The sequence below is a fragment of the Macaca thibetana genome, chromosome 2 (genome assembly GCF_024542745.1).
Source record: "Macaca thibetana thibetana isolate TM-01 chromosome 2, ASM2454274v1, whole genome shotgun sequence".
Lineage (NCBI taxonomy): Eukaryota > Metazoa > Chordata > Mammalia > Primates > Cercopithecidae > Macaca > Macaca thibetana.
Window position 1 is genome coordinate 97,814,334 of NC_065579.1, and position 26,904 is coordinate 97,841,237.

Consider the following 26,904-nt stretch of genomic DNA (forward strand, 5'->3'; position numbering starts at 1 on the left):
TTAGGGAACTCGCCACTTAAGCAGTATACACCATACCCAATATGTAGTCTTTTATCCCTTATCCCACTCCTGACCTTCCCCCCACCCCAAGTTCCCAAAGCCCATTGTATCATTTTTATGCCTTTGCATCAGTTTAGCTCTCACTTATAAATGAGAACATACAATATTTGGTTTTCTACTGCTGAGTTACTTCACTTAAAATCATGGCCTTCAGCTCTATCCAAGTTGCTGCCAAAGACATTATTTTGTTCCTTTTTATGCCTGAGTGGTATTCCACAGTGTATATATACACCACATTTTCTTTATCCCATCATTGGTTGATGAGTACTTAGGTTGGTTCCACATCTTTACAGTTGCCAATTATGGCACCAGAAACATGTGTGTCTAAGTATCTTTTTATATAATGACTTATTTTCCTTTGGATAGATACCCAGTAGTGGGATTGCTAGATCAAAAGGTAGTTCTTTAAGGAAACTCCATGCTGTTTTTCATAGTGATTGTACTAATTTACATTCCCACCAGTAGGGTAAAAGTGTTCCCTTTTCACCATATCCACACCAATGTCTATTGTTTTTTGACTTTTTTGTTATGGCCATTCTTGCAGGAGTAAGGTGGTATCTCATTGTGGTTTTAATTTGCATTTCCCTGATGATTAGTGATGTTGAGCATTTTTTCATATGTTTGTTGGCTGTTTGTATATCTTCTTTTGAGAATTGTCTACTCATGTCTTAGCCCACTTTTTGATGGGATTTTTTTTTTCTTGCTGATTTGAGTTTCTTGTAGATTCTTAGATATTAGTTCTTTGTTAGACACAAATTTTGTGAATATTTTTTCTCACTCCATGGGCTGTTCATTCTGCTGATTATTTCTTTTGCTATGCAGAAGCGTTTTAGTCTAATTAGGTTCCATTTTTTAATTTTTGTTTTTGTTGCATTTGCTTTGGGGGTCTTAGTCATGAATTCTTTGCCTAAGCCAATGTCTAGAAGAGTTTTTTCTGATGTTATCTTCTAGAACTCTTACTGTTTTAGGTCTTAGATTTAAGTCTTTGATCCATCTTGAGTTGATTTTTGTATAAGGTAATAGATGGGATCCAGTTTCATTCTTCTACATGTGGCTTGCCAATTTTCTCAGTACTGTTTATCGAACAGGGCATCCTTTCCTCAATTTATGTTTTTGTATGCTTTGTTGAAGATCAGTTGGCTGTAAGTATTTATTCTTGTTTCTGGGTTCTCCAGAGATTATTGATGTTTAACTCCATTATTGATATACCTAGATTAATATCTAGCATAGTTAGTACTGTTTTCTATTTGTTGTTCTTTTCTTTGTTCCTATTTTTATATTCCATACTTTTTTCTGCTTTTTGCCATTTTAATTGAGCATTAATTACATTTACATAATTGCATTTTCTCTCCTTTCTAAGCATATCGATTGTACTTCTTTAAAAACATTATTTTAGTTGTTGCCCAAGAGTTTGTAATGTACATTTATAACTAATACAAGTGTTCTATAGTCCTATGATTAGGTCTTGGTCTTTTGATGAGTCTATGCCCCTGGACTGCAACCTTCACCATTGCTTCTCAGTTTTTTTCCTCCCTTAGGTGGGACTGGAAGGCTGGAGCAGGCTGGAGTTGAGTATTTCCCTTCCCCCAGGTCAAGTAGTCTCTGGAAAACCCTCAGGAGATTAGGCTCTGATAAAATAGTTTCTCCTGAGGAAACGCCTTACTAAAAGGAACAGAATCCTCCAGTGTATTGCAAAATGGTTCCTTTTCCCTGCTGATGGAGACATGAGGGAGTATGTCACCAATATTCTCTGTGAGAACCTCATAGCATTCCTGGAGGTAAAACTCAAGAAAGTGTGAAGGCTCCCCCATGAATGGGTCTCCCTGGAGTTTTAAACTCAGAATTGTTCACACTGAGTCTCCAGCAATTTGTCAATTACAGTTCAGGTTTTCCTACTCTGATTCCTGCAGAGGTTTCTGCTCCTAGGTTTCTGGTCTGGTTAAGTTGCAATTTTCTGTATTTGCTGCCTATTTTTTCAATTATGGGGGCAGCAGTTTGCCCTGTGAATTCACTTCTCTGATGGAGCTAAGAAGAGTTGTTGATTTTTCAGATTATTCAGCTTTTTATTTGATGTTTGGATGGAGTGGCAACTTCTAAGCTCTTTACATTTTGGACCAGAAACCAGAAGTCTTTTTAGTTTTTATTTATTTATTTAGAAATGGAGTTTTTGCTCTTGTTGCCCAGGCTGGAGTGCAGTGGCAGGATCTCAGCTCACTGCAACCTCTGCCTCCTGAGTTCAAGTGATTCTCCTGCCTCAGCCTCCCAAGTAGCTGGGACTACAGGTGCCTGCCACCACACCTGGCTAATTTTTGTATTTTTAGTAGAGACGGGGTTTCACCATGTTGGCCAGGATGGTCTGGATCTCCTGACCTCGTGATCTACTCGCCTTGGCCTCTCAAAGTGCTGGGATCACAGGTGTGAGCCACCATGCCCAGCTTTTTAGTTTTCTTTTAAATAAAATTCTATGGTCTAAATCTGGAGATTGGCCAGCCATGGTGGCTCACACCTGTAATCCCAGCACTTTGGGAGGCTAAAGTAGGAAGACTGCTTGAGCCCAGGAGTTTGCAACAAGCCTGGGCAACATAGTGAGCTCCCATTTCTACAAATAAATACATAAATAAGTAAATTAGCCAGGCATGGTGGCACATGCCCGTAGTCCCAGATGCTCAGGAGGATGAGTTGGAAGGATTGCTTGAGCATGGGAGGATGAGGCTGGGTGACAGAGCAAGACTCTTTCTTAAACAAATAAATAAATAACATAATAAATAAATAAATCTGACGATCATTCCTAATTTCATAATAGGTTGGGAGATTTATAGTTAAGAGCCTTAATTTTTAAAAAATCAGAATTTGGTGGTATTTTTACATAATGTTTACATGACTAGGATGAAGTTGATTTCCAAGTTTCCAATTAGGGTGAAAAGTAATCCCTATAATCCAATATTCATGACAAGTGCAACAGGGCAAAAAGAGTGGATTCAACATTCTTATATCCAAATGGTTCAAGTGTATTTGATAGCTGAGGGGTCGGTTCTAATTTACTAGTCACAGCATTACTTAGATGGGCTGGTTGACAATGGAACTGGATGGTTACATTTGTATTTTGGCATTGAAGTAGATCTATGGCTGGTAGCACAGTGGTTACTGTTCCATACTAGAGCCAACAAAATTAGTCTTGTCAGTTTCATAGACAGCCACACTGCTCTTTCAACTGCCCTGTAACAGATGCAAACCCATTATCACTGCTAGAAACACAACTCTTGGAATGTGCCTAAGCAATGGGAGTGTGTGGTGAGACAGCATTTATCAAGCCACCACCAACTCATGGGATAGTCACTGCCATCATGCTAGGGCATATGATATACTCAATTGTTGGTAAGTAATAGAACCTCTCCATTCTCTGATTTCCCATTTATATGATGGAAATAATATTAACTATTAAGAATGACATAAAGATCAATGGGCTTAATTAGGTAGAATTTTGAATTCCTTGCAGGTGTTATTTAAATCTGAGCTACAATTTGGTCAATAAAAAAAGCTTACTTGGTCCCCGCAATGTGTGGATTATAACATAGTTCTAAGTACTTTTAGGAATTATAAAGGAATTAGAGGCCACATCTCTATTCTCATGGAATTATTATACTCCATGTAAGACAGGACTAATCCCAGTCAAAGTTGATAAGCACACTAACAAAAATATTACCAGTTGCCACCACTGACAAGGACTCTGTTGATCCTTCAATGGTCCATGCCCAGGTTCAGGTGTAGAGAACTGGAAGCTCTAGGAGACTCAAGGAAAAAAACACAGGCTTAAAGGATGGGTTCACTTCTGAAGGTTTAATTATTTTGGAAAACCATTTAGCACAATCTCATGCTACCATATAATTCTTGTTTTAAAGGTCTGGTACTGAAAAAATTTTTACAGTAAAAATGAAACAATTTAGTATAACTACAGGTATTATCATCACAATTATAAACCTTTCCACCAAGAAAAGAATGCACACACATACACATACAAATGATGGTTTAAATGTCTAGTTTTAGGAGACTAAGGAGTTAACAACACAAAAGTAGCAGCAATGTGTATACTGCATATGCTACGAAACCTGACAGAAAGATATTCAATAATAGCCCACTTCCCCCACCTGCAGCATAAGAAATTACATTAAATAAGAGACTTCACTAAGAAAAGGAGTAGCTAAGCAACACCTTCAAATCTCAAAGGAGTGTTTTTTAAAAGCCCTAAATTTAGCTATTACATATATTCATCAGCACAGCTAAAAAGTCTTTATAAACTAATCTGCAGCATCCAATAAAATAAAAATTCAGAGGAGGGTTTATTGTGCAGCTGAAATTCTTGAAGCTCAAATATATCGGTTATGGTGCTGCAAGTCGTTTTCCTGTTGCATGCGTGCTAGGAATGCCTAATCCATTACTTTCCACAAAAGAGTACCTTTTTGTCTCTTCAAAGTTTGCTTGATTACCTGGATGGTGCTTATGTGGGCGTGTTCATTATGATTTGTGAAAATCATTATGATTTGTGCTGCCTACTTCAACTAACAAGAAAACAGGCTGGGTGTGGTGGTTCACACCTGTAATCCCAGCACTTTGGGAGGCCAAGGTGGGAGGATCACTTGAGCCCAGGAGTTCTAGACCAGCCTGGGCAACATAGTGAGACCCCGTCTCAACAAAAAAAAATTAAAAAGAATAAGTAAATTAACCGGGCATGGTGCATGCCTGCTGTCCCAGTTAGTTGGGACACTGAGGTGGGAGGATTGCTTGAGCAATCGACCTGAGAGGTCGAGGCTGCAGTGAGCTGTAATTGCACCACTGCACTCCAGACTGGGTGACAGAGTGAAACCCTGTCTCAAAAATTTAAAAACAAAACCACCTTATTTCAGATGCACTTTCATAAATCATTATCATACTTGCTTAGTCTAATAACCAGGTCTCTATCTTTCAAATACTTAAATATGTGTATCTCCATCTGTGCACCTTTCTAAAAAATTATTACACCTTTGTCATCAATTTCTTTGTGTTTTTAGTTTACTTGTGTTATTCACTTTTCCCTTTGAAACCTTAAGTTTTTTTTTTACCTGCCATCTCCTTTGTAACTTTTCTACATTGATTTAAAGTAGACAGTGGTATATATATAAATCAGCTTTCAAGAAAAACAAAAAAGCCCTGATTTGAAGTGATTGACAATTTCTGTGGTATAAATACTTCCAATTTCAAAGTTCCAAGGTTTAATATCCAGGTCATGAAATTCCTGAATATTTGACAATCAGCTCTCATGAACAGAAAAAAGTCTGCTCTAGCCACGTAGGTAAACAGTAAGATCATTACTAGTTTTGCACTGACTTAGAAGAGTATTTTCACTAACTGCTCATTCACTTACACCATCATAAAGTTCCTCCAGCTGTGTGCATAGACAATTATAACTTATTTCAGTGTGGAATCAATGAAGGGTGAAAATTCTTCCCTCTATGCATCCCTGCAGAGCTAAGGCTAAATAAGCCAATTTGCTGAATGACTTAGAACCAAGTATTTATTGCATCACAAACAGATTAGTTCCCACTTGTCAGAAAATGTAATAGAGCCAAGATGCCAATTGGTGTTTGTTTTCTGCCACAAGTGCAGACTAAACAGAATGGATATTCAGTAAGCTGTATTCAACTGAAGGATGCATTTTCAAAATGGGATGGAGGAGAATAAACAGGCAACATTAATGTCAGAGGGAATTACGGGTATGAACACTTTTTTTCTGCTTCTGTATAAACCTGACCCTGCTACAAATGTTCAGTGGCATAAATAACGACAATAGATGGATTTTGCTCTTGGAAACTCAAATACAGAAAGGCAACTGACATTTTCAATGTCAATATTTTGGAGGGCAATGCTTTTCCTGATTTATGGGGATGCCTATTATTTTGGCATGGATTTATCAGGAAAAAACAACCAGAAAAAAAATGAAAGTTCAAAGATCTGAAATAGGCTGGAAAAAGATACTTTTAAAAAAACACTGATTCTACTGAAAATAAAAATTCAGGGCTCTTTATTGTATTAAATGAAATAGAAGGCGGAGGAAAAGAACACTATTAAAATTCTCTCCCCAAATCATCGCAACTTTAAATTTCCTGGGGCTGGTGAACATGACTGGAAATTGAATGGTAGTTCCTCTGGGATCTTCCTTTCTTCTTTTTTCTCTACCCCTACCCTCAATGACACTGGAACTTGAAATTGCACAATCAGATAAAAACCTGTTCTATGACTTCCTTCTCGATTTAATAAGTCAGAAATGTCACATACTTTCAGAAAAGTATATGAAGGACATCAGAATGGGAGCTGGTATAAGCTTGGGGTTTATTTCAAGGGTCACGACTAATTTTTGATCACATGTTAATGGGAAGATTTAGCCCTGCTGTACTTCATGTGTGGGATATTTACCCATGCATTTTTAGTCATGGAATTTCCCTCTGTCACCTAGGCTGGAAAGCAGTGGCATAATCATAGCTTACTGTAATGTTGAACTTCTGGGCTCAAGTGATCTTCTCTCCTTATCCTCCAGAGTAGCTGGGACTATAGGCATGCATCACCATACACAGCTAATTGTTTACTTATTTTTATTTTTTTTGTAGAGATGAGGTCTCACTATTTTGTACAGGCTGGTCTGAAACTCCTAGCCTCAAGTATTCTTCCTGCCTCTGTCTCCCAAGTAACTGAGATTACAGGCACACTTCACCATGCCTGGACACAGGAGTGTAGACTTTTTGACGAAAGTTTTCCTGAGGTGACTGCCTCCTATAATCATAGTATAAAAACCAACAAGTTATGACCTCACCATTCTCAACACTTAAGACATATTTCATGCTTAGCATTAAACAGAAATGAAAACAAATGTCACAGTTTGGGTTCTCTAAGAAGCAGTCTCTGAGACAGAGTTTAATGTTCAGGAGTGCTCTTGCAATCAACACCTGTGGGAAGGAAGGGAGAAAGAGGGATTGGATAAAGGGGAAATTGAACTGTGATGTAGGTTTGACAGACTCTGGCACAGGGAGTTCTGGAGCAGAAATGGCTCAAAAGGATCATCCCAGTTTGAGTCAGAGTGGCTGTTCTTTTATGTCCCTGCCTCTATCCATCCATCCATCATTAGATGTGAGCCTTTCCTAGACAGTATGACCTTGGTGAGATGGCTTTCTATAATGATGTGTTCCCTGAAGGGACTAAAAGCTGAAAGCTGTTCCACTGTTCCATCAAAATACCCACTACAGTTGGGGCAATAAATCCTTCCTTGAAGGGGAATTTGAGCACCACATCTCTGTGTCAACAGCAACAAGTCTCCTTAACCTGAAAAATATCGATCATCTTTTACACATCTCACATACTAAATAAGAGCATAATAGTCTACCTACTAATACATTCAAAATGATTTAAGAACTATTGTTTTTCCAATATACGGTGTTGGAACAATTGGATATCCATAAGCAAAAACAAAAACAAAACCTCGACCTAAACATTTCACTTTCATAAAAATTAACTCAAAATGAATCATGGATTTAAACATCATGTGTAAAATCATAAAACTTTTAGGAAAAAACATAGGAGAAACCTAGGATCCTCAAGACCTCAAGCTAGGCAAAGAGTTCTCAGACTCAATAGCAAAAGCATAATCCATTTTTAGAAATCAATAAATGGGATTTTATCAATTTAAAAACTTTTACTGTGCAAAAGTATGCACCATATGAAGAGGATGAAAAAATAAGCTACAGATGGCAAGAAGTATTTGCAAACTACATACCTGACAAAGGACTGGTATCTACAGAATATAAAGAATTCTCAAAACTCAACAGTTAGAAAATGAGCAAAATATATGAACGGATACTTCATTTTAAAAATGATATACGGAGGGCAAATAATCACATGAAAAGATGCTCAACATCACCAGCCATCAGGGAAATGCAAATTAAACTCACAATGGGACATCACTACACACCCATCAGAATGGCTAAAATAAAAAACAGAGACAACACCAAAGGCTGACAAGGAAGTAGAGAAACTAGGTTGATCATAGCTTGCTGGTAGGAATATATGGTACAGAGACTCTGGAAAGTAGTTTGGTGATTTTTAAAAAACAAAATATGCAACTATCATATGACCCAGCAATTGTACTCTTTGACATTTATCCCAGAGAAATTAAAACTTGGAATCACACAAAAACCTGTACATGAATGTTTCTGGCAGCTTTATTTGTAATAGCTGAAAACTGGAAACAGATGTCCTGCATCAGATAATTGATTAAACAAACCATGGGTATATTAAACCTTGTAATACTACTCTGCAAGAAAAAGGAATGAACTAGGCATATGTGCAACAATTTTAATCTCCAAATAATTATGCTGAGAGAAAAGTCAATCCCAAGAGGTTAAATATGGGCCAAGTATGGTGGCTCAGGCCTGTAATCCCAACACTTTGGGAGGCGAGGTGAGAGGATCACTTGAGCCCAGGAGTTTGAGACCAGCCTGGGCAACAAAGTGAGACCCTGTGTGTACCAAAAAAAAAAAAAAAAAAAAAAAAAAAAAAAAAAAATAGCTAGGCATGGTGGTAAGCATGTTGTCCCAGGTACATGGAGGTTAAGCCAGGAGGATTGTTTAACATAGGTGATCAAGGCTGTACTGAACCAGGTTTGCACCTGTACTCCAACCTGGGAGACAGAGTGAGACCCTGACTCAAAAAAAAAAATTTTTTTTAAAGTAATATTCTATTCTATAATGATTCCATTTAGATAACTTTCTTGGAATGACAAAATTATAGGAATAGATTAGTTGTTGGGTTGTATGTGCAGGAGGGAAGTGGGTATGGCTGTAAAAGGGCAACAAGAGGGATCCTGTGGTGATGGAAATGTTCCACATATGTATTGTTTCGGTGTCAATGTCCTGGTTGTGACATTGTAATATTTTGCAAAATGTTACCACAAGGGGAAGTTGGTAAAGGGTACATGGGAGCTTTCTGTATTATTCTTACAACTGCATGTGAATCTGCAGTTATCTCAACATAAATAGTTTAAAAAAAGACTTTGTGAAAAAAATCTTGAATTAAATTAACCACTTAATTTAGTAGATGAAATGGTGGCATTACACATTGGTGGGATAAGGAGTTATCAATGCATGGTGTGAAGGTGATTTGATGATCTATTGCTACCTAACAAACTACCTCAAAATATAATGGCTTAAAACCATCACCATGTTATTTTCTCACAATTCTGTGGGTCAGGAATTCAAGTTAATCTGGACAGACATTAATCCAGACAATACTGGTTGGGGCCATTCACTCAGCTGCATTCAGGTGGTGGGTGGGCTGGGAATTCAAAGCCTTCACTCACAAGTCTGGTGCCTCAGTGCTCTGCACATGGCTTCTCTCTCCACATGGCTAGCAAGGCTTGCTTACAGCATGGTGGTCTCAGGGTAGTCAGACTTTTGCCATAGTATTTGACTCAGGAGGGGGAATAGATGAATTGGTGAACTCTGGAGCAACAGATTCTTAAGTTTCAGCACTGGAAATTACACAGCATCACTTCTGCCACATGCTTTTGGTCAAAACAAGTCACAAAGTTCAGACTCAAGGGAAGGAAAAATAAACTCTAATCAACATGAGGGGCCATGAGGGGCCAATCAATTAACTACAGATGTGCCTTGACCTACCATGGGGTTATTTCCTGATAAACCCACTGTAAGTTGAAAACACTGTTAAGTTCAAAGTGCATTTAATACACCTAACCTACCTAACATCATAGCTTAGCCTACCTTAAATGTCCTCAGAACTCTTACATTAGCCTACTGTTATGCAAAACCATCTAATACAAGGTCTATTTTATAATAAAGTCTTAAATATTTCATGCAATTTATGGAATAATGCAGTGAGTAAAAAACAGAATGGCTGTATGGGTATTCGAATGGTTTCTACTGAATGTGTATTGCTTTCACACCATTGCAAAGTCACAAAATTGTAAGCTGAGCCATCATAAGTTGGGGGCTGTATTTGTAAAATACTTTTCTTTGTGGGAAGTTTTTAAAAAATTACACATTCTGGCCGGGTGCGGCGGCTCATGCCTGTAATCCCAGTGCTTTGGGAGGCCAAGGCGGGCAGATCATGAGGTCAGGAGATCTAAACCATCCTGGCTAACATGGTGAAACTCTGTGTCTACTAAAAATACAAAAAGTTAGCTGGCTGTGGTGGCGGGCCCCTGTAGTCCCAGCTACTCGGGAGGCTGAGGCAGGAAAATGGTGTGAACCCGGGAGGCAGAGCTTGCAGTGAGCTGAGGTAGTGCCACTGCACTCCAGCCTGGGTGACAGAGCGAGACTCTGTCTCCAAAAAAAATAAATAAAAATAAACAAATAAATAAATAATTAAAATAAATAAATAAATAATTACACATTCAATTAAAAAAAGGGATATTGAGCTACTCGGATTTTCTATTTCATCTTATCAGTTTTAGTAAGTTATGCTTTCTAAAGATTTTGTTTATCTAAGTTGTCAAATTTATTGGCATAAAGCTATTTGTAGTATTGCCTTACTATCTTTTGAATATATTGATAAGATCTCTAGTGACATCTTCTTTTCCATTTCTGATACTGTTAATTTGTACTTTTTCTTTTTCTTCTTATCAGCTATCCAGGCATTTATCAATTTTATTAATCTCAAGGAACCAACTTTTGGATATTTCATGGATTTTGCTTTTTCCACATATCAATATGCTCTGGAGTACTTCCATATTAGTGCATATAGATCTACCTCATTTATCTTAATTGCTGCCATAGTATTCCACATTACGGAGGTACCAGAATTTATTTAATCATAGGCATTCTTATTAATTTTTCTTTTTTTTTTTTTTTTTGCTATTAGACTACTGAAGCAAACAGCCTTTGATGTGTCTCTATGTGCACATGAGAAAGGTCAGACCCCCAGAAGTTAAATTCCTGGACGACAGAGTACATTGATTTTACATTTTAAAACAGATCTCCCAAACTGCTTTCCAAATGGCTGTGCCAATTTGCACTTCCACCAAATAGGTAGGGACATTCCCCACTGATCCATGGCCTTGCCAATATTTAGCAGCATCAGCCTTTTATATCGATGAGTAAATTGATCACTGATGAGTCTGAGCATCTTGCAGCTGTTTATGGCTTGAGGGTTTTCTCCTCTGAGAAGGCTTTTTTCATCTACTTTCTATTTTTTAAAATATATCGAAGATATTAAAGCCTTGGTTTCTTAACATGTTCAAATAGATTTCTAATCTGTTCCATATTTTGCAGTTTTATTGTGCCTTTTTTCACACGATGTCTTAGATTTTGATGTGGTTAAATTAATCACTCTTTTCCTTTATGGCCTGGCATTTGTGTCCCACTCAAGAAGGTCTTTTATTCTGGTTCTGAGAGTTCAATTAATGCTTATTAGTTAATCAGAATCTCTTGTCTCTGGAGGGCAGCTCTACCACTGAGTTCTAGGATCCAGCCCCCAGGGCACCATGCTCCTCTTCCTCATTCCTCCATTCAACTATGTGGAGCTCTCAATTCCTCATGCCTTACTCTAGACTTTAATATCTGTCAATTCTCCCCCGACCCTACCCCACCCCATACACATCTTAAAAACAACTTGGAACCACAGAATACTAGAAGGGACTTCGGGAATTATCTAGTCTCAAACTCTCTCTCTTTTTTTTTTGGAGACAGGGTCTCACTCTGTTATCCAGCCTGGGGTACAGTGACATGATCACAGCTCACTGCAGCCTTGCCCTCCCTGGGCTCAAAGGATCCTCCCACCTCAGCCTCCCAAGTAGCTGGGGCCAAAGGCACATGCCATTACACCCAGCTAATTTTTTTACTTTTAGTAGAGATGGGGTCTTGCCATGTTGCCCAGGCTGGTCTCGAACTCCTGGGCTCAAGCGATACATCCATCTTGGCCTCCCAAACTGCTAGGATGACAGGCATGAGTCACTGCACCCAGCCCAAACTCTCATTTTTATAGATGAGGATTAAGAGATGTAGACCTTGCTGTCCACTATGGTAGCTACTAGCCACGTACGACTTCTAAATTTTAATTAAAATTCAAAATTCAGTCACACTAGCCAAATTTCAGATGCTCAAAACCACATGTAGCTAATGGCTACTGTATCAAGAGTGTGGGTCTAGAACATCTCCATCATTACAGAATGTTCTAGCGGACAGGGCTGCTCCAGAGCTCATTACGTAAAGGGTAGTCTGCTGATTGGCAGTAGGAACACAGGCGTAACTAGGAGCTAGTTAGAAATAGAGATCTCAGGCTCTACCACAGACCAACAGAGTCAGAATCTACAATTTAACATGATCCACAGGAAGTCTGCATGCAGATTAGAGTCCAAGAAGCCCTAAAGTCATGTGATTTTTTTTTTTTTTTTTTGAAAAGTCACTACAGCTGATTTTCAGGCCCTTCCCTTGACCCAGCTACTACTTTCCCTTATCATCCTGTGTCCTTCTTATCTCCCTGCCACATTTGCTTTCTCAATATGTTTTATTACAGCATTTCTTTATAAATATTTACAGGCTGGACATGGTGGCTTATGCCTGTAAAATCCCAGCATTCTGGGAGGCCAGGAGTTTGAGACCAGCCTGGGCAACACAGTGAGACCTGTCTCTACCAAAACCAAAAAATATTTACAAAGCAGCCAGGCCACTGAAGCCCTCATAAAACATCCCCTTCTCCATGTCCTCACCCTCATTCTGGTTTGTAAGTGCTTGCTTGGCAGGCTTGTGATAAAGGCCCGGGCCCCTGTGATGGCTGTGGTATTGCTCAGCACTTTCCCTGGGGAACTGCTGTTGGAGGGCTGGAAATTAAAGCCAACATTGAACCCAGTGGGGCACCAGTCATCAACCAAGAGTATGGCACACTTGGTCTTGGTGGGACAATGGCAGCATTCAGTCTTTAGGCTACAACCCTGGGGCAGAACATGCAGAGCAAACTCTGTACTTGCTTTGTTCAGTGTCATATCTGGCCATCTGACTGGAGAGTACAAAGCAGGTACCGGCAATCTCCAAAAGTAAGCACTGCTCAACCAGGTAACTGGTTAGTAGGTCACAAAAAGGAGTTAATTTGGAGGTAAGGGACCAAGCTGGACTTAAAACTCTGAGAGGTCTGCTTTCAGGGCACCACCAAAGTTCAGGGAGGTAGTGATGGAGGAAGTCTGGTCCAAGCTGTGGTTCAAGTATGTGGGGCCCTTGGGGTATAGGTTGCAATGACATGTATTGGTCCATTGTCTCCCAAGAAGACACAGTCCAAGGGCTCCAGGGTGGCATAGTGGTCAGGATAGAGTTGCAGGGTTCCATCATTGCTGGCAACACCCAGGGGATAGGTGGATGGCTAATTCTAGCTTGGATTTCTTGCCATTGTCGAAGATGACTCTTCATCAGCAGCAAGGTGAAGCCTGGGCCAGAGCTACTCCCAGAGTTGAGGAAGATCATGAAGTCCTATAGTCCTATGCACTGCTTGTCAGTTTCTGCATAAACTCTAGCATTGGATCAATGATCTCTTTCTTTCTTTTTTTCTTTCTTTTCTTTTTTCGTGACTGTGCAGCAGGCTCCAGGTCCATAAAGACCAAAGTGTTGCAGGAGTTGCTGCAAAATCCTAGGGTTTTATTACTGGACTCAGTACCACTGGGCTTAGACTGTGTTCCAGGCAGCAGGGTCTTCAACAAACACTCTGAGAGGTGTGATTGTAGGGGATCAGTTTCTGCAGACATACTACAAATGTCTGACAACATTCTTGTGGAAGCTAAAGTAACTTCATCTTGGATGCTAATCCACAATGTTGATTTCTGAGTAACCCCAGTTTTGGGAAGGCCTCCAAGTTTTCTACTTTATCTATTTTCCTTTTATAAGAGCATGTGACAGCTGTTCTTACATTGTTATAAAGAAATACGATTGGGTACGGTGGCTCACAGCTGTAATCCCACCACTTTGGGAGGCAGAGGAGGAAGGATCATTTGAGGTCACAAGTTCAAGACCAGCCTGGCCAACGTGGTAAAACCCTGTCTCTACTAAAAATACAAAAAATTGGCCCGGCATGGCGGCAGGCACCTGTAATCCCAGTGACTCAGGAGGCTGAGGCAGGAGAATTGCTTGAACTCGGGAGGTGGAGGTTGCAGTGAGCCAAGATCACACCACTGCACTCCAGCCTGGGCAACAGAACAAAACTCCGTCTTAGAAAAAAAAAAAAAAAAACAAACAAACAAACAAAAAAACAAACAACAACAACAACAAACAAGAAATATCTGGGACTGGGTAATTTATAAAGAAAAGAAGTTTAATTGGCTCATGGTTCTGCAGGCTGGACAGGTGCTGGTATCTGCTTGGCTTCTGGGAAGGCCACAGGGAGCATTTATTCATGGTGGAGGGCAAAGCCAGAGCAGGCATCTTACATGGCTAGAGCAGGAGCAAGAGAGTGAGGCATAGGGGCCACATACTTTTAAACGACCAGATCTCACAGGAACTTAGTATTGCAAGGACAGCATTAAGGGGATAGTGCCAAACCGTTTACGAAAATTCACCCCCAGGATCTAATCACCACCCATCAAACCCCACCTTTAACTCCAGCCTAGACTGGAGTTGTGGAAGTCACAATTCAACATGAGATTTAGAGAGGACAACATCCAAATTATATCAGAGCACATACTTACCTATCTGCCCTTAAGTCAAAACAACCTTGGTCTGGGAGGGTAACAGCACAGAGATTTACCTGTCTTGCTGCTGTCCAAGACCATGCTTCTGTCCGTAAGTTCCCTAATAAATCACCTTTTACTGACAAGCTGGATTTGTCTGCTTCATTCTTTAGTTTCTCAGCTCCTTCTGCATTTGGAGGTCACTTTGCATATATGGCCCTTTCATAAAACAACCAGGAATTCCTATAAAAATGTTTTTTATATGTTCTGGTCTTCCCTAAAACATTTTATGAATTAGATCAAACACAATAAAAAATTTACTAGTTATTACTATGCCTAAGAGATTATAAGTGGCTTTCCCCCCTCTAAATTACAGAAGACACCATTCCTATCCTAGAGGACTTTCTCGTGTAGTTGGAAAGATACTCGATAATGTTTATTAAAAAGCTGTAACAATTACGCAAGGCCGAGAATCTGACAGCTAGATGGTGGATAAAGATACGTTTACAGTGGGGCTCAGAGGAGAGAAAAAGAGGGAGGAGAGTCAGGGAAGGAGAGCAATGAACTGAGTCTAAAATAAAGGTTAATGTATTCGCATAGGATCTATCAAAACGGGAGCCGTATTTCAACCAATTGTTTTCAAGCACCTAGAACAAAGTGAGCCCACAGTAGATACACATGAAACACAAATGAATGAGTAGTAGTGGGTGGTAGAATTACAAAAGCAGGTTGCACCTGATGGTTAAAAAGCTTGAAAACAGGTCAAGAAATACTTCTATTTAGGTTAGTCATTTCCCCTCAATAACTCTAACTACCTAAACATCGATTTTTTTTTTTTTTTTTTTTTTTTTTGAGACGGAGTTTCCTTCTTGTTGCCCAGGCTGGAGTGCAGTGGCGTGATCTCGGCTCACCGCAACCTCCGCCTCCCGGGTTCAAGCGATTCTCCTGCCTCAGGCTCCCGAGTAGCTGGGATTACAGGCGTGCGCCACCACGCCTGGCTAATGTTACATTTTTAGTAGACACAGGGTTTCTCCATGTTGGTCAGGCTGGTCTCGAACTCCCGACCTCAGGTCATCTACCCGCCTGGGCCGCCCAAAGTGCTGGGATTACAGGCATGAGCCACCGCGCCCGGCCAACACCTACTCTTTTCACCCTCCCAGGTATCTAGAGGGTTGAGTGGGAGGGAAATTGCTGGTTTGGGACACTACAGTAACACCAGCACCTAGAGCAGTGCTCAACTGACTGAAGGCTCCTGTGAGTTGCCCTCTCCCCCCGGCCCCTCAACCCGCGGGGAAGGGCTGGTGGGAGGCCCGGGAGGCCACACAGCACCTCGATTACGGCATTTCATTCGCCACTGCACCATCTATCGGACACTAGCTAGGCTCTTCCAGGACTGGACGCACCTCCGCCCCCAAGGTGCCACCTGACAGCCAACACTGACAGGATGATGCATGAATACAGTCATTATTCAAATTAGCTATCACCTAACTCAGTCGGGTGAGTCTCACCAGTTCTTCTGGGCTGACTGTCCCGCCCCGCACTCACACCCGGGGGCGTCGGGCGGGAGAACGCGTGCGCGCTGACTGGGGATGGCGGAGGCAAGGCCGGGCACGCGCAAACGCGGGCGCGCCGCCAGGCCGTGCTAGGGCGCGGAAGACGCATGCGCGGGCGGCCCGCGCGGCCTTAAGTGCAGCGCCGACCTGGGGTGGCCCAGTCGGCCTGTCAGCCGGCTTCGAGGCGAGTTCCGGCGCTTGCGCGGCGGCGGCTATGGCGGCGGAGGAGGAGGAGGTGGACTCCGCCGACACCGAAGAGAGGTAAGCGCAGCCGGCAGAGGGCAGGGGGCTTCTATGCGTCTCCGGCGCGCACCCTCCGCGCGGGCCGGGTTAGGGCCCAGCGGGCAGCACCAAGGACTCGCCGCCCGCCTGGCGATGACCGGCCGCTTCCTCGCCCCAGCATGACTCCGCGCGGCGCTCCGAGGCGTCCCGGCGCCGCTCTGCTCGGGATAGGCTCCCCTCAGCGCCGGGGCCGCGAGGTGTCTGAGCCGGACTCCGGCCGCACCGGGAGGCTGCCTTGACCCCGCGCGGAGGGTCCGCCCCGTTGTTGTGTAAGCCGCCCCGCGGGCCGGCGACGGAGCTGGCCGCGGCGGCCGCACCGGCTCGGGCTCTGCCAAGGGACCCGGCCTGTCCCAGTGCGGCCGGCGGGCGGTGCCCGGCAGACCCTGCACCTGACTGCGAGGCGCGGGAAATGACCGGGTGTCTCTGTCAGCCTCCCAGCGCGGCTTCCGTCTACAGGTACTACCTGTGCTCTGTCCAGCCTCGGCCGCTGGGCGATCTTTCCCGTAGCCTTGGGTAGGGGCGGCGCTTCCTTGGGGGGGTATTAGAGGCCCGAATTCGCCCGGGAAGCGGCGGGAGGGCAGGGGTGCCGAGAAGGGGGGAGGGGAGAAGAAGTTAGGGAAGTGGGTGTATGGCTGTGGGTTTCAGATACTTCATAGAAAGAAAGTTAGCCCTTAAAATAGAGATACCACGTTCAAATGTGATAATTCATCTTTCGAATAAAGGTCTTTGGCTTGCAAGCTCCACTGTCCCTTATTTGTTTGCGCTTCTGGGATTATTCTGGTTTTACTGGCGAAGTGTGTGTTGCATGTGCCTTAGAAGAACACACATAATGTATAGGAAACTGGAAGTTGGAGGGCAGATGTCTAATCTGAAACTTTTTGATATACAGGTGTAGTGAGTTTATTCTTTTCTACACCTAAATGACTTCTTGCATTTGTTAGTAGAAGAATAGTAGTTAATGAGTGGAATAATTGTTATGGAGATTATTGCCTTGTTTCTCAAGACCTGTCATTTATATTGGAAAGTAAACTTCCCCCATATATATTTAATTTTTTGACATCGGTTCTACTTCAGACCTCTGGAGAAATTTGCCTAGGAAGCATAACCTAAATGATAGAATATGGAGTACCATGAAGACAGGGATATTTGGAAAGATGTCATGGGGAAAAATTGTGAAATATTAGAAACGAAGTTATTCTCTTGAGTTTTGTTTATTTGTTGAGGTTTGTTGATGAACTTCCTCGTTGCATTGAGGTGAAATGTTGAATGTTATGTGGACGCAAGTAGGAACCTGATTGGTAGGTTGTGTTCTCATCTGATTTGTCACAACATTTTTGACTCTTGACACTACTTTCAGGTGGACTCTTTGGTTTTGATGTAGTGGGACCTGGAAGTCCAGGACACAATCGTGAAAGGGTTTTATGGCTTGGAGTGATGGTTGGAGGTCATTGGAAGTAGATGATTAAAAAATCCTTAGCAGCTGATTAGCCAGTTTCTAGACAGAAGTGGGCTTCCCTGGTATTCTTGGCAATATGCTTTAGCGGTGTCTAGGGACTATCCCTAGAAGTGATCCTGTGAAGTCCAAGGTTGACCCTGTGTGCTGGATGTTATTGTTCCCATTTTGCAGTTGAAACTACCACTGGAAGGGCTGCTGACAGTCTGCCAGCAAGTAGCAGGGCTGGAGTGGAACCCTTTCAGGTGTCTGGATTTAATCTAAGATGCTTATCCTGTATCTCTGCTGCCTCTCACTGGAATTGGGACTCGTGGGATGTCTGGCTCTTGTTTTGAATACAGTTCCCTAACCTTAAAACATTTGAGGTTTAGATAGGGAGATGACATTAACAAAGGAAAGTTATAAAATGGTCATCTGATGGCTTTTTGAATATGATTCTTGTCCTTTACTTTGTGGCACTTAGTGAAGACAGGCATACTGGGATCCATTTTGCTTTCAACATCCAACCCCTTTCAGCTGCAGAACAGTTGAGAAAGCTAAAAGTGATGAGAGTAGAGTAGACTTCTGTGAATTGCTTTAAGTTATCCTAGAGAATGATTAAGTGACAATTGAGTTGAGAGGAAAGCTGTCACAGAATTGCCCAGTTGCAGGGTAGACCATAAAAGAGGTGATTTGCAGTTGTGCGCTGGAGTTGGTTTGTACCAGCAAGCCATTGCTAAATTTTCAGGAATTTTGCCAACCGTTGGCAGCTTGAAATTGGCTATGGTGGGAGTATTTACGCCATGGAAATCATCAAATGCTATAAATAAAGTATAAATAAGGGATTTTTCTCTCCCCTCCCTGCTTCAGTCTGTTTGCTAGCTCCCCTCTGGGTTTACATTAGACTGTGAATATAGGTCTTTGCCTTGGAGATAGGAGAGTGGATTTCTCTATCTAATCTTTTTAAAAACTGGCAAGATATGTGCCTTTCTGCTGCCTTCTCTCCTTCCCAAACCTTTGCCACCTGACATCTTAAAAATCACAAAACTTTTCACTGCCGCATCCCAATGGCCTTCTAGTTTTTTCAGTACTTCTTCTTGGGTCCTTTTTGGTGTTTGTTACTGTAATGATAGCTACTACTATTTGAAACTCTTATTAGACATTCTAGGTCTTAATGACATTTTGCCTTTTATCTTACCTGAGAGCAACAATACTTTTATTCATTTCTCCCTTTTTTTTTCCATTCTCTAAATGTAGTCATTTTCCAGGATTCTGTCATCACCCTTGTTTTTATTTTTTGTCTTGTTTACTTAAACTCCTTGAACTATCTCGTCTGTGGAGATGACTCAGATCTCATTTTCTTTCTGGAGTCCTCTTCTGTACTCTGGTAATGTTTCTAATTGTCAGATGTTGGTGACTGATTCCTCAAATTTAACATGTCCAGACCATGATCTTATTTTTACCTTCCTGCTCCTAAACGATATAAAAAGCTCAGTTCTTCCTCTTGAAACATTATATTGGCTTAAACATTGCCTTGACGAATTGTTAGGTTTTTAGTCTAATCTCATGGTTCTGTAATGCCCACTCCTGATTGTGAGTTATTAAAAAAAAAATCATGTGGTGAGATGATTCATTAAAACTGATTGTTCAGTTTGAGACCTAGGATTTTTAGTGTTTTTCTCTTTATTATCTAGTGAATGAACTTATTTTAGAACTGATGCAAAGAAATGTAACTCACTTGTTAAGCAGACTACACATGAGGCTTCTTCAAGTGTGTTTGATAATGAGGTCATATAAGTGACTCTAAAATGGTTTGTTTACTGTGTGAAGGAAGGTAGGAAACAATGGGGAGATAAGTGTTACCAGCACATGACTTGTCTAAAACACTTATACTACCACTCTGTGTCTTTAAAAGTTACAGGTTAGAAATCGGTGGGGGGGCAGTTAAAAGAATATTAATTAGTGTGTTAACATATATTAGAGGGCCTGGGTTGTCGTTGATAATTTGAATCACTTAAGTATCATTTATCCAAAATAAAATGGCATGTTAGTCACTTAAATTGTAGCTGTATGAGACCATATTCTTTTTTTTTTTTTTTTTTTTTTTGGAGACAAGTTCTTGCTCTGTCGCCCAGGCTGGAGTGCAATGACACAATCATGGCTCACTGCAGCCTCAACCTCCTGGGCTCAAGCAATCCTGCCATCTCAGCAACTTGCCCTCCAGCCCCCGTATTCCCCCTCCAGGTTGCTGGGACTACAAGCATGTGCCAGGCGGCTGGTCTTGACCTCCTGACTGAGCTCAAGCAATCCTCCCACCTCAACCTCCCAAAGACCTCTTTTTTCTTTTCTTTTTCTCCTTCCCAAGAATAGAATTTAAAAAGTAAATTCCCAAGAAAGGTCTTTATTTACCCAGGTGTTACAGTTTCCAATTTGGAAGTTTTTAGTCATTGGTTGAGGAAGTATCTCAGATAAATATAAGTGTAAACATAAGTAAATATATATATATATTCATACCTGTAATTAATTTGGATATTTATAATAAAAATCAAAGCCTCATGGTTTCTTTAAATGAGATAGAATACTGTGCTTAGGTTAGTTTATCAAGAGCAATAATAAGTTTATATGATTTTTCTCTCTCAACTGTACTAGAATAGGAATGGAGGCCATTTTAAACAAAATTTTAATGAAATCCTCTTTACTTATAACCTAATTAGAAATGTTATTTAAGTGGCCAAGAGTGTGTGGAAACTGGCCAGATTTCTGCATATTTTCTTCAGAATCTTTGAAACCTCTTTCACTGTTTCATAATATTTATAGATTGTGCAATTCAGGTTTGGTAATAGTATAGATAGTCAGATATGTTAAAGAACAAAACAGAGATTACCAGGAAACTTAAGTGTTGGTGGTATAGGGTATAAGTACAATGTAATTTTTTTTTTTAACAGATTAGGTAAAAAGTTAATGGAAAGAATGGTGTCTGTCTCTCACTCAGGACACTTAAAGTCAGATTCTTAGGTAAAATATACTCTATTAAAATATGTTAAGCACATCTTTCTTGGCTTTCCTTAGAATTGTCACCTCTGATGTGATCTTTTATAACTTTTCTTACTCAAAAGTCTGCTCACTAAAAAGATTCTCAGTTTACACTACAATGGTTATAAAACAAGGATCCTTTTTTGTTTTGTTTTGTTTTTGTTTCTGTGATTAGATAGATGCTTTAGGCCTTGTATCCTTTGCCTTGCTAATAAGGTAAGTGCCCAACTGATGGGGCTGTGTAGAAAACTTTTTGGCTTGCATTGGTAAGCTTTCCCCATGTCATAGATGCTTACTATTAGAAAGCTATAGTTCCTGTGGTGAATGGCTTTTCTTTGTATTATAGTTGACACTTTGGTCACTGTTGAATTTAGGCCTCAGTGATGGATGATAGTGTTTATTGCTTATCTCCTTAAATAAAATAGAGAAGTTAGGTTTTGCTTTTCTATTTATTTTCCAAAGCTATGAGAAAAAGGCATTGAATCTAGTTTACTGTTTTATAGGTGGTCTATGTGAATTTAGTTGTTACCTTGAATTTTGTGACCTCAGAAGAATGGCAGGATATCTGACAAGCTTCAGTCCTGTGTCCTTAGTTCCAGTCTTCTATATATTTAAACCTAGGAATGCTGAACAACACTGAATGACATAGGATTCCACTGGGGAGGGGGCAAAGGGTCTCTTTGAAGGTGAGATTACTTTACCCCAAAGACAGGAGGTAGAGTTGGATGGGTAAGTTTTAAAGGGTTGAAGCAATAGAGGTTGCAAGGTAAGGTATGGGACCTTTGAACAAACAGGAATCAACTAAAGGATGGAAAAGATAGGCCCTTGCTTTTTACTCATTGGATGTGTTCCTTGGAGCCTATTATATGTATAACACTTAATCCTGTAGAGTGTCTCAAAGAAGTAGAGGATAGTTTCTGTAAAACATTTAACCATCTGGTTAAAGTAAAACTGGACAGAAACATCAGGGCTTAGGGGAAGAGTGCTGTCTTTACAATTCCATTAAGGGTGAGAATATCTTGCTATGTTTTGTTAAATATATATTTTTCTGTTAGAAAAAAACCCACTTTAAAAAAATCACCTGTTTTGATGAAGATGCTTCTTTAAAAACCTGAAAAGAGTTGGTGCCTCTTCTTATGGTTGAAGATGTAATTTTTTAGTATAAAATGTAATGTAAGCTTACAAACATGAAAACATGTTTTGCCCCTTCTCTGAGTTGAGCTGGTCACTAGGAGGGAAATCCATGGACAGACAGTCCCATTGTTTGAAAGCTGGTTTTGTGGTAAGTGGTAAGTTGATGGAGGTAGGCATGATTCTTCCATTACAGGCTGGTATGTAACTTTTTAAACTCTGGTGCTTTGTACATAGTAGGTATTCAGTGTCTGAATTATTTCTTGAATGTTGTTTCTTAAAAAAAGCATCCTTTTTAAATGCAAAGAATGTATTTGTGTTTTCTTTGCCCCAATTTGTCTGTGATACCAGTTGGAGCAATAGTAGATTATACTTCATTTCACTGTAATTTTTTTTTTCAATTGACCTCTGATTCTCTCTGGCAAATAATTGTGATGTGGTTTGAGGGATGTTCGTTTAAGACAATGGATGAGATTGAGTTGTAAGTAATTTCATGTTGGTACTAGTTCATATTTTTATGGTTAAATATAGACCTAATGTCTGGTCAAGAACAAAAGAGCTTCATCTTAATGATAGTTTATTGTTTTTAACCTCTAAAAATCATGAGTTCTTTTATTTTAGTGGCCTGTGTATTAGTCCATTCTCATGCTGCTATAAAGAAGTACTTGAGACTGGGTAATTTACAAGAGCTGTGCAAAGCCATAGAGACACATAATCATGTGAAATTTTGGGAGCTATGAGGTACTGGAAAAAGTACAATGTATAAAAGAAAAGAAAAGATGGGATGGAGGTAGGCTGTGGATGGATTGCAAAGTACCTTTTGTGCAGGTCCAAGAAAATATAGACTTTATCCTGTAGGTAATGGACAACTCTTCAGACATTTTAAGGAAGGTAGTCATTTGAGAAAAAAGCACTTTGGAGTGGCTCAGAATCAAACTCAAATCTCTGCTTGTGTCACTTACTTACTAGCTGTATACCCTTGGACTTGGTGCTTAACATTTCTGAACTTCAGTTTTTACATCTATGAAATGGGGATAATTTGGACTGAGATCTCCTGGATTGTGAGTGACTTAATCGTTCAGCAAACATTATTTATTGAGCACCTGTTATACATAATAGCCAGATAAATTCTACAGGGAAGGGAAGTATTGTAGGATGAATGTACAAAGGTTAGAAAGCTGGGTTTTGGATCACAACACTTCCAAAACTTAACATATTTTCCTACTCACACCTATTCTAACTCTTGTGTTGTCTGTCATTATAGTGGTACCCTAAGAGAGACGCCTGGGAATCCTTATTATACCTTCTTTATATCCAACCAGTTATCAAATCCAACCTGTTTTCCTTTTTAAATATTCTGTGACTACATCTTCTTATCTCTATGCCTGTTGCCAAAGCCTTGGATTGGGCCCTTACCTCTCATCTGGACTCTGCAGTAGTTTACTTTTCCTCTTCTAATTCATTTCTTTTTCATCAGAGAGTTCTCATTTTAAATAATACCAGTCATGTACCCAGCCCTTGCTAACTGTCAAATGACTGCTGAAGCTCTACATTATGTCAGGTTATTACAATAAGCTTTTGGTTTGTAGCTGCCAGGCCAGGAGTTGAGGCTCACCCTCTCCTTTGTTGGCTACAAGCAAAGTATGTCAGCTGCAGTCCCCCCAAGCCTTTCCTCGCTAGTTGCCTCAGATCTGCGTCCTTGTTCTTTGTTGTGCTGTCTTCCAATGGATGCTTTGGTCATTCTATTCATCTACTGTTTGCTGAAACCCAAAGCTTTTTTGTATTTCTATTAACAGTTAACCAGTTCACCCCAAGGAGATTGTACACAGTCCAGCCCCTGACATTTGTGTTAGGGGTATGTTACTACTCATATGAGATTTGAAGCCTTTTTTTCCCCCAAATATGATAGATCTCAGATTTTAATAAGGCATCTCTTTTCTCAACCCCTATAGAGGTACCTTTTATATTCACTGTGAAACTGTCATTCAAATGAATCTACTCCTGGTCTTTAACTTTTTTTGCACTTCTACTCTAATAAGAGGCTGTCTTGCAGTGGGGAGGAATGTATTTTTTGTGTTTTCTTGTTCTGCCCATTTTATCTTCTTTTTGTTTATTTGGAATCTGACTATCCATGAATAAGGTAGACTTTGAGATCTACTTGTAAGTACACAGGCTGAAGTTGAATATCTGTATCCCAGTACTTACCACCATGTTTTGTGCATGTTAGGTCAGTTTTGTCACACATAGCTTCACCATCACACAGGTAGTAAATTTCCTGTGCTGCCTTTCTTCTGTGCATGTGACAGTTGGTAGTTGAGAAGAGCATGAACTTACCTATTTGTATTTTGTTTTTGGTGCTCTAGGTCAGGATGGCTAACTGGCTGGCTCCCTACGTGGTGCCCTACGTCTACATTACACCTTAAAGAAGCTGAAGAGAAGATGTTAAAATGTAAGGCTTTCTTCTTGTAAGTTAAATGAACTGTGTACTAAGATAGGTCCGATATATCTCATTGCCCTGAAACTAGAGATAAGATTTTGTGGTGTGTTCATTGTCAGCAAGATAACTTTTTTTCCTTTTCCTTGTCATTAGAAAGTACAGAAATGAATGTTGGGGGCTGGCAGGTAGGAGTTCTAAAACTTTTTGGTCTTGGGCCCCTGTTATACTCTTGAATTAGTAAGGACCCCAAGGAGATTTGTTTATGGGCTTATTATCAATATTTACCATTTCTAATTCAATTAGAAATTAAAATTGAATAATCAAAAATGTTTATTAATTTCTTTAAAAATAATGGTAACAAACCCATTACAGATTAAAATAAAGTTTGTACCAAAAAAACAAATAAATACTTTCCAAAAAATATGTAATGAGAAGAGTAACATTGTTTACATGTTTACAAATCTCTTTTATGTCTAGCTTGACATAAGGTTGCTGCTTCTGCTTTCAGTCTGATGGGTAATCACATATGTGACTTCTGGAAGACTGTATACCTACTAGAGAATGAGAGTGAAAAATATAAAGTCTTAGTATTATAAGTATTATGATGAAAATAGTTTTGACTTCCTGGATCCCCTCAAAGAGTCTCAGGGACACCCCCCTGACTATGCTTGAGACTATGCTTTGAGAACAGATTCTAGGTGTTTCAGAGCATGCAGCCTTGTATAGTGAAAGTACTAGACTGGACCCAGGTAACTTGGTCTAGGCCCAGATCTGCCACAAAATCTGGGACAAGTCACTTTGCTGAGCTTCTTATTTCTTGTAAAATGAAGGGGTAGGATTTTTGTAAAATGAAGGGGTCTTTAGAATTCCTTCTAGTTCTAGCATTCTAGGATTCTGTATTTATAGTGGTGTGGAAGCCCTTTTTTTTCCTTCTTATGAGCACTAAAATTTATCCAAACTTGTACCATCAGGGCATTCCAAGGTATCTGTGGGTATAGTTCTAAGCAGTGGTATTTATTGTGCAATTTTGTTTTGCTGATTCTACTTAAAGGAGTGGATTAAGTAGTACCGTTCACATTCATGTGTTATTTTTGTATGTAGGTGCAGATGTTTGTACATGTCTGTTTTTCATTCTCTTTACCACTAATGGATTTGTTTGTGCATTTGAATGATTCAGGAGTCAGTGACCATAACTGTATATATCCTTAGGAAGGGATAATTAGCCATCTTACATGAATTTTTTTTTTTTTTTTGAGACAGAGCCTTGCTCTGTTACCCAAGCTAGAGTGCAGTGGCACAATTTCAGCTCACTGCAACCTCTGCCTCCTGGGTTCAAGCAGTTCTCCTGCCTCAGCCTCCCGAGTAGCTGGGATTATAGGCACCTGCCACCATGCCCAGCTAATTTTTGTATTTTTAGTAAAGACGGGATTTCGCCATGTTGGCCAGGCTAGTCTCGAACTCCTGACCTCAGGTGATCCACCCGTCTCTGCCTCCCAAAGTGCTGGAATTACAGGCGTGAGCCACCACACCTGGTTATTACACAGATTTTTAACATAATGAACTTTTATTCCATGTACTTGGGTAAACTTGCTCTCTACAAAACTGAGAAAGTTGTCATTGTGATTTACCAAAATAAAAAAATTCTTATCAGGAGATAAAAAGAGGTGCTAGATTCTCAATTCATGCATCTAACAAACAGGGAAACAAAAGGATTCCCTTCCTTTTGGTTCTAGGGATGCAAATAGGAATGTGAATTGGTCTCTGCTTATCAGACATGAAAATAAGCTACTGTGGAATGAGTTATCTGATAGTTTTACAGATGGTTTTTATGGGAATACACAAGACGTATGTGTTCAAAATGCTGAAGTGGTTTGGCTTGGTACTTAAGCCAAAGTAGCCCCTTTTCTAAACTAATGGTATTTCCCCTAACTTGAGGGCATGTGCTCTGTTAATAATCTGAATGAATGTTAGGTTTCTTCTTTGCTGCCACTATATGGATACAAAACCTGAGATTATTTCTTTGGTTAAAAGGCAGAAACTCCTGTTTCTTCAGTGTTTTGTCTACTGTATATGAATATGCATAAATAATTAAGGGGTATATCTGAAATGCAGCTATTCAGTTGATAGTTAAATATAAGTGAATTTCAAATTTAATTTCATTTTTAGGCAATTTTTGGGAGTGTTTAAAGTATTTAGTCCCACAGCATTGAAGGTAAAAAAGAGCTTTGGTCTTTAAAATTGTGACTATTTGCTTTTTCTGGGAGATTACTAGAGTTGGACCCAAGTTACC

The 26,904-nt window shown here is 40.2% G+C and overlaps 2 protein-coding genes across 4 annotated transcripts in view; one reads left to right on the forward strand and one right to left on the reverse strand.

The window, feature by feature from the left end:
* The window catches only part of HIGD1A (HIG1 hypoxia inducible domain family member 1A), a 1,051,097-nt gene that overhangs the window by 852,051 nt on the left and 172,142 nt on the right, over positions 1–26,904 (reverse strand). The window lies entirely within an intron of this gene.
* Positions 16,397–26,904, forward strand: part of ABHD5 (abhydrolase domain containing 5, lysophosphatidic acid acyltransferase) — a 32,841-nt gene continuing 22,333 nt past the window's right edge. The window contains exons 1-2 of one of the 3 annotated variants that reach the window (XM_050780427.1): positions 16,397–16,560; positions 24,541–24,626. In XM_050780427.1, coding sequence (XP_050636384.1) covers positions 16,514–16,560; positions 24,541–24,626 — 133 coding nt within the window. In that variant the 5' untranslated portion in view covers positions 16,397–16,513. Of the gene's footprint in view, positions 16,561–16,786; positions 17,038–24,540; positions 24,627–26,904 lie in introns of those variants that run through there. The other 2 variants (XM_050780429.1, XM_050780428.1) reach the window with 2 other exon arrangements.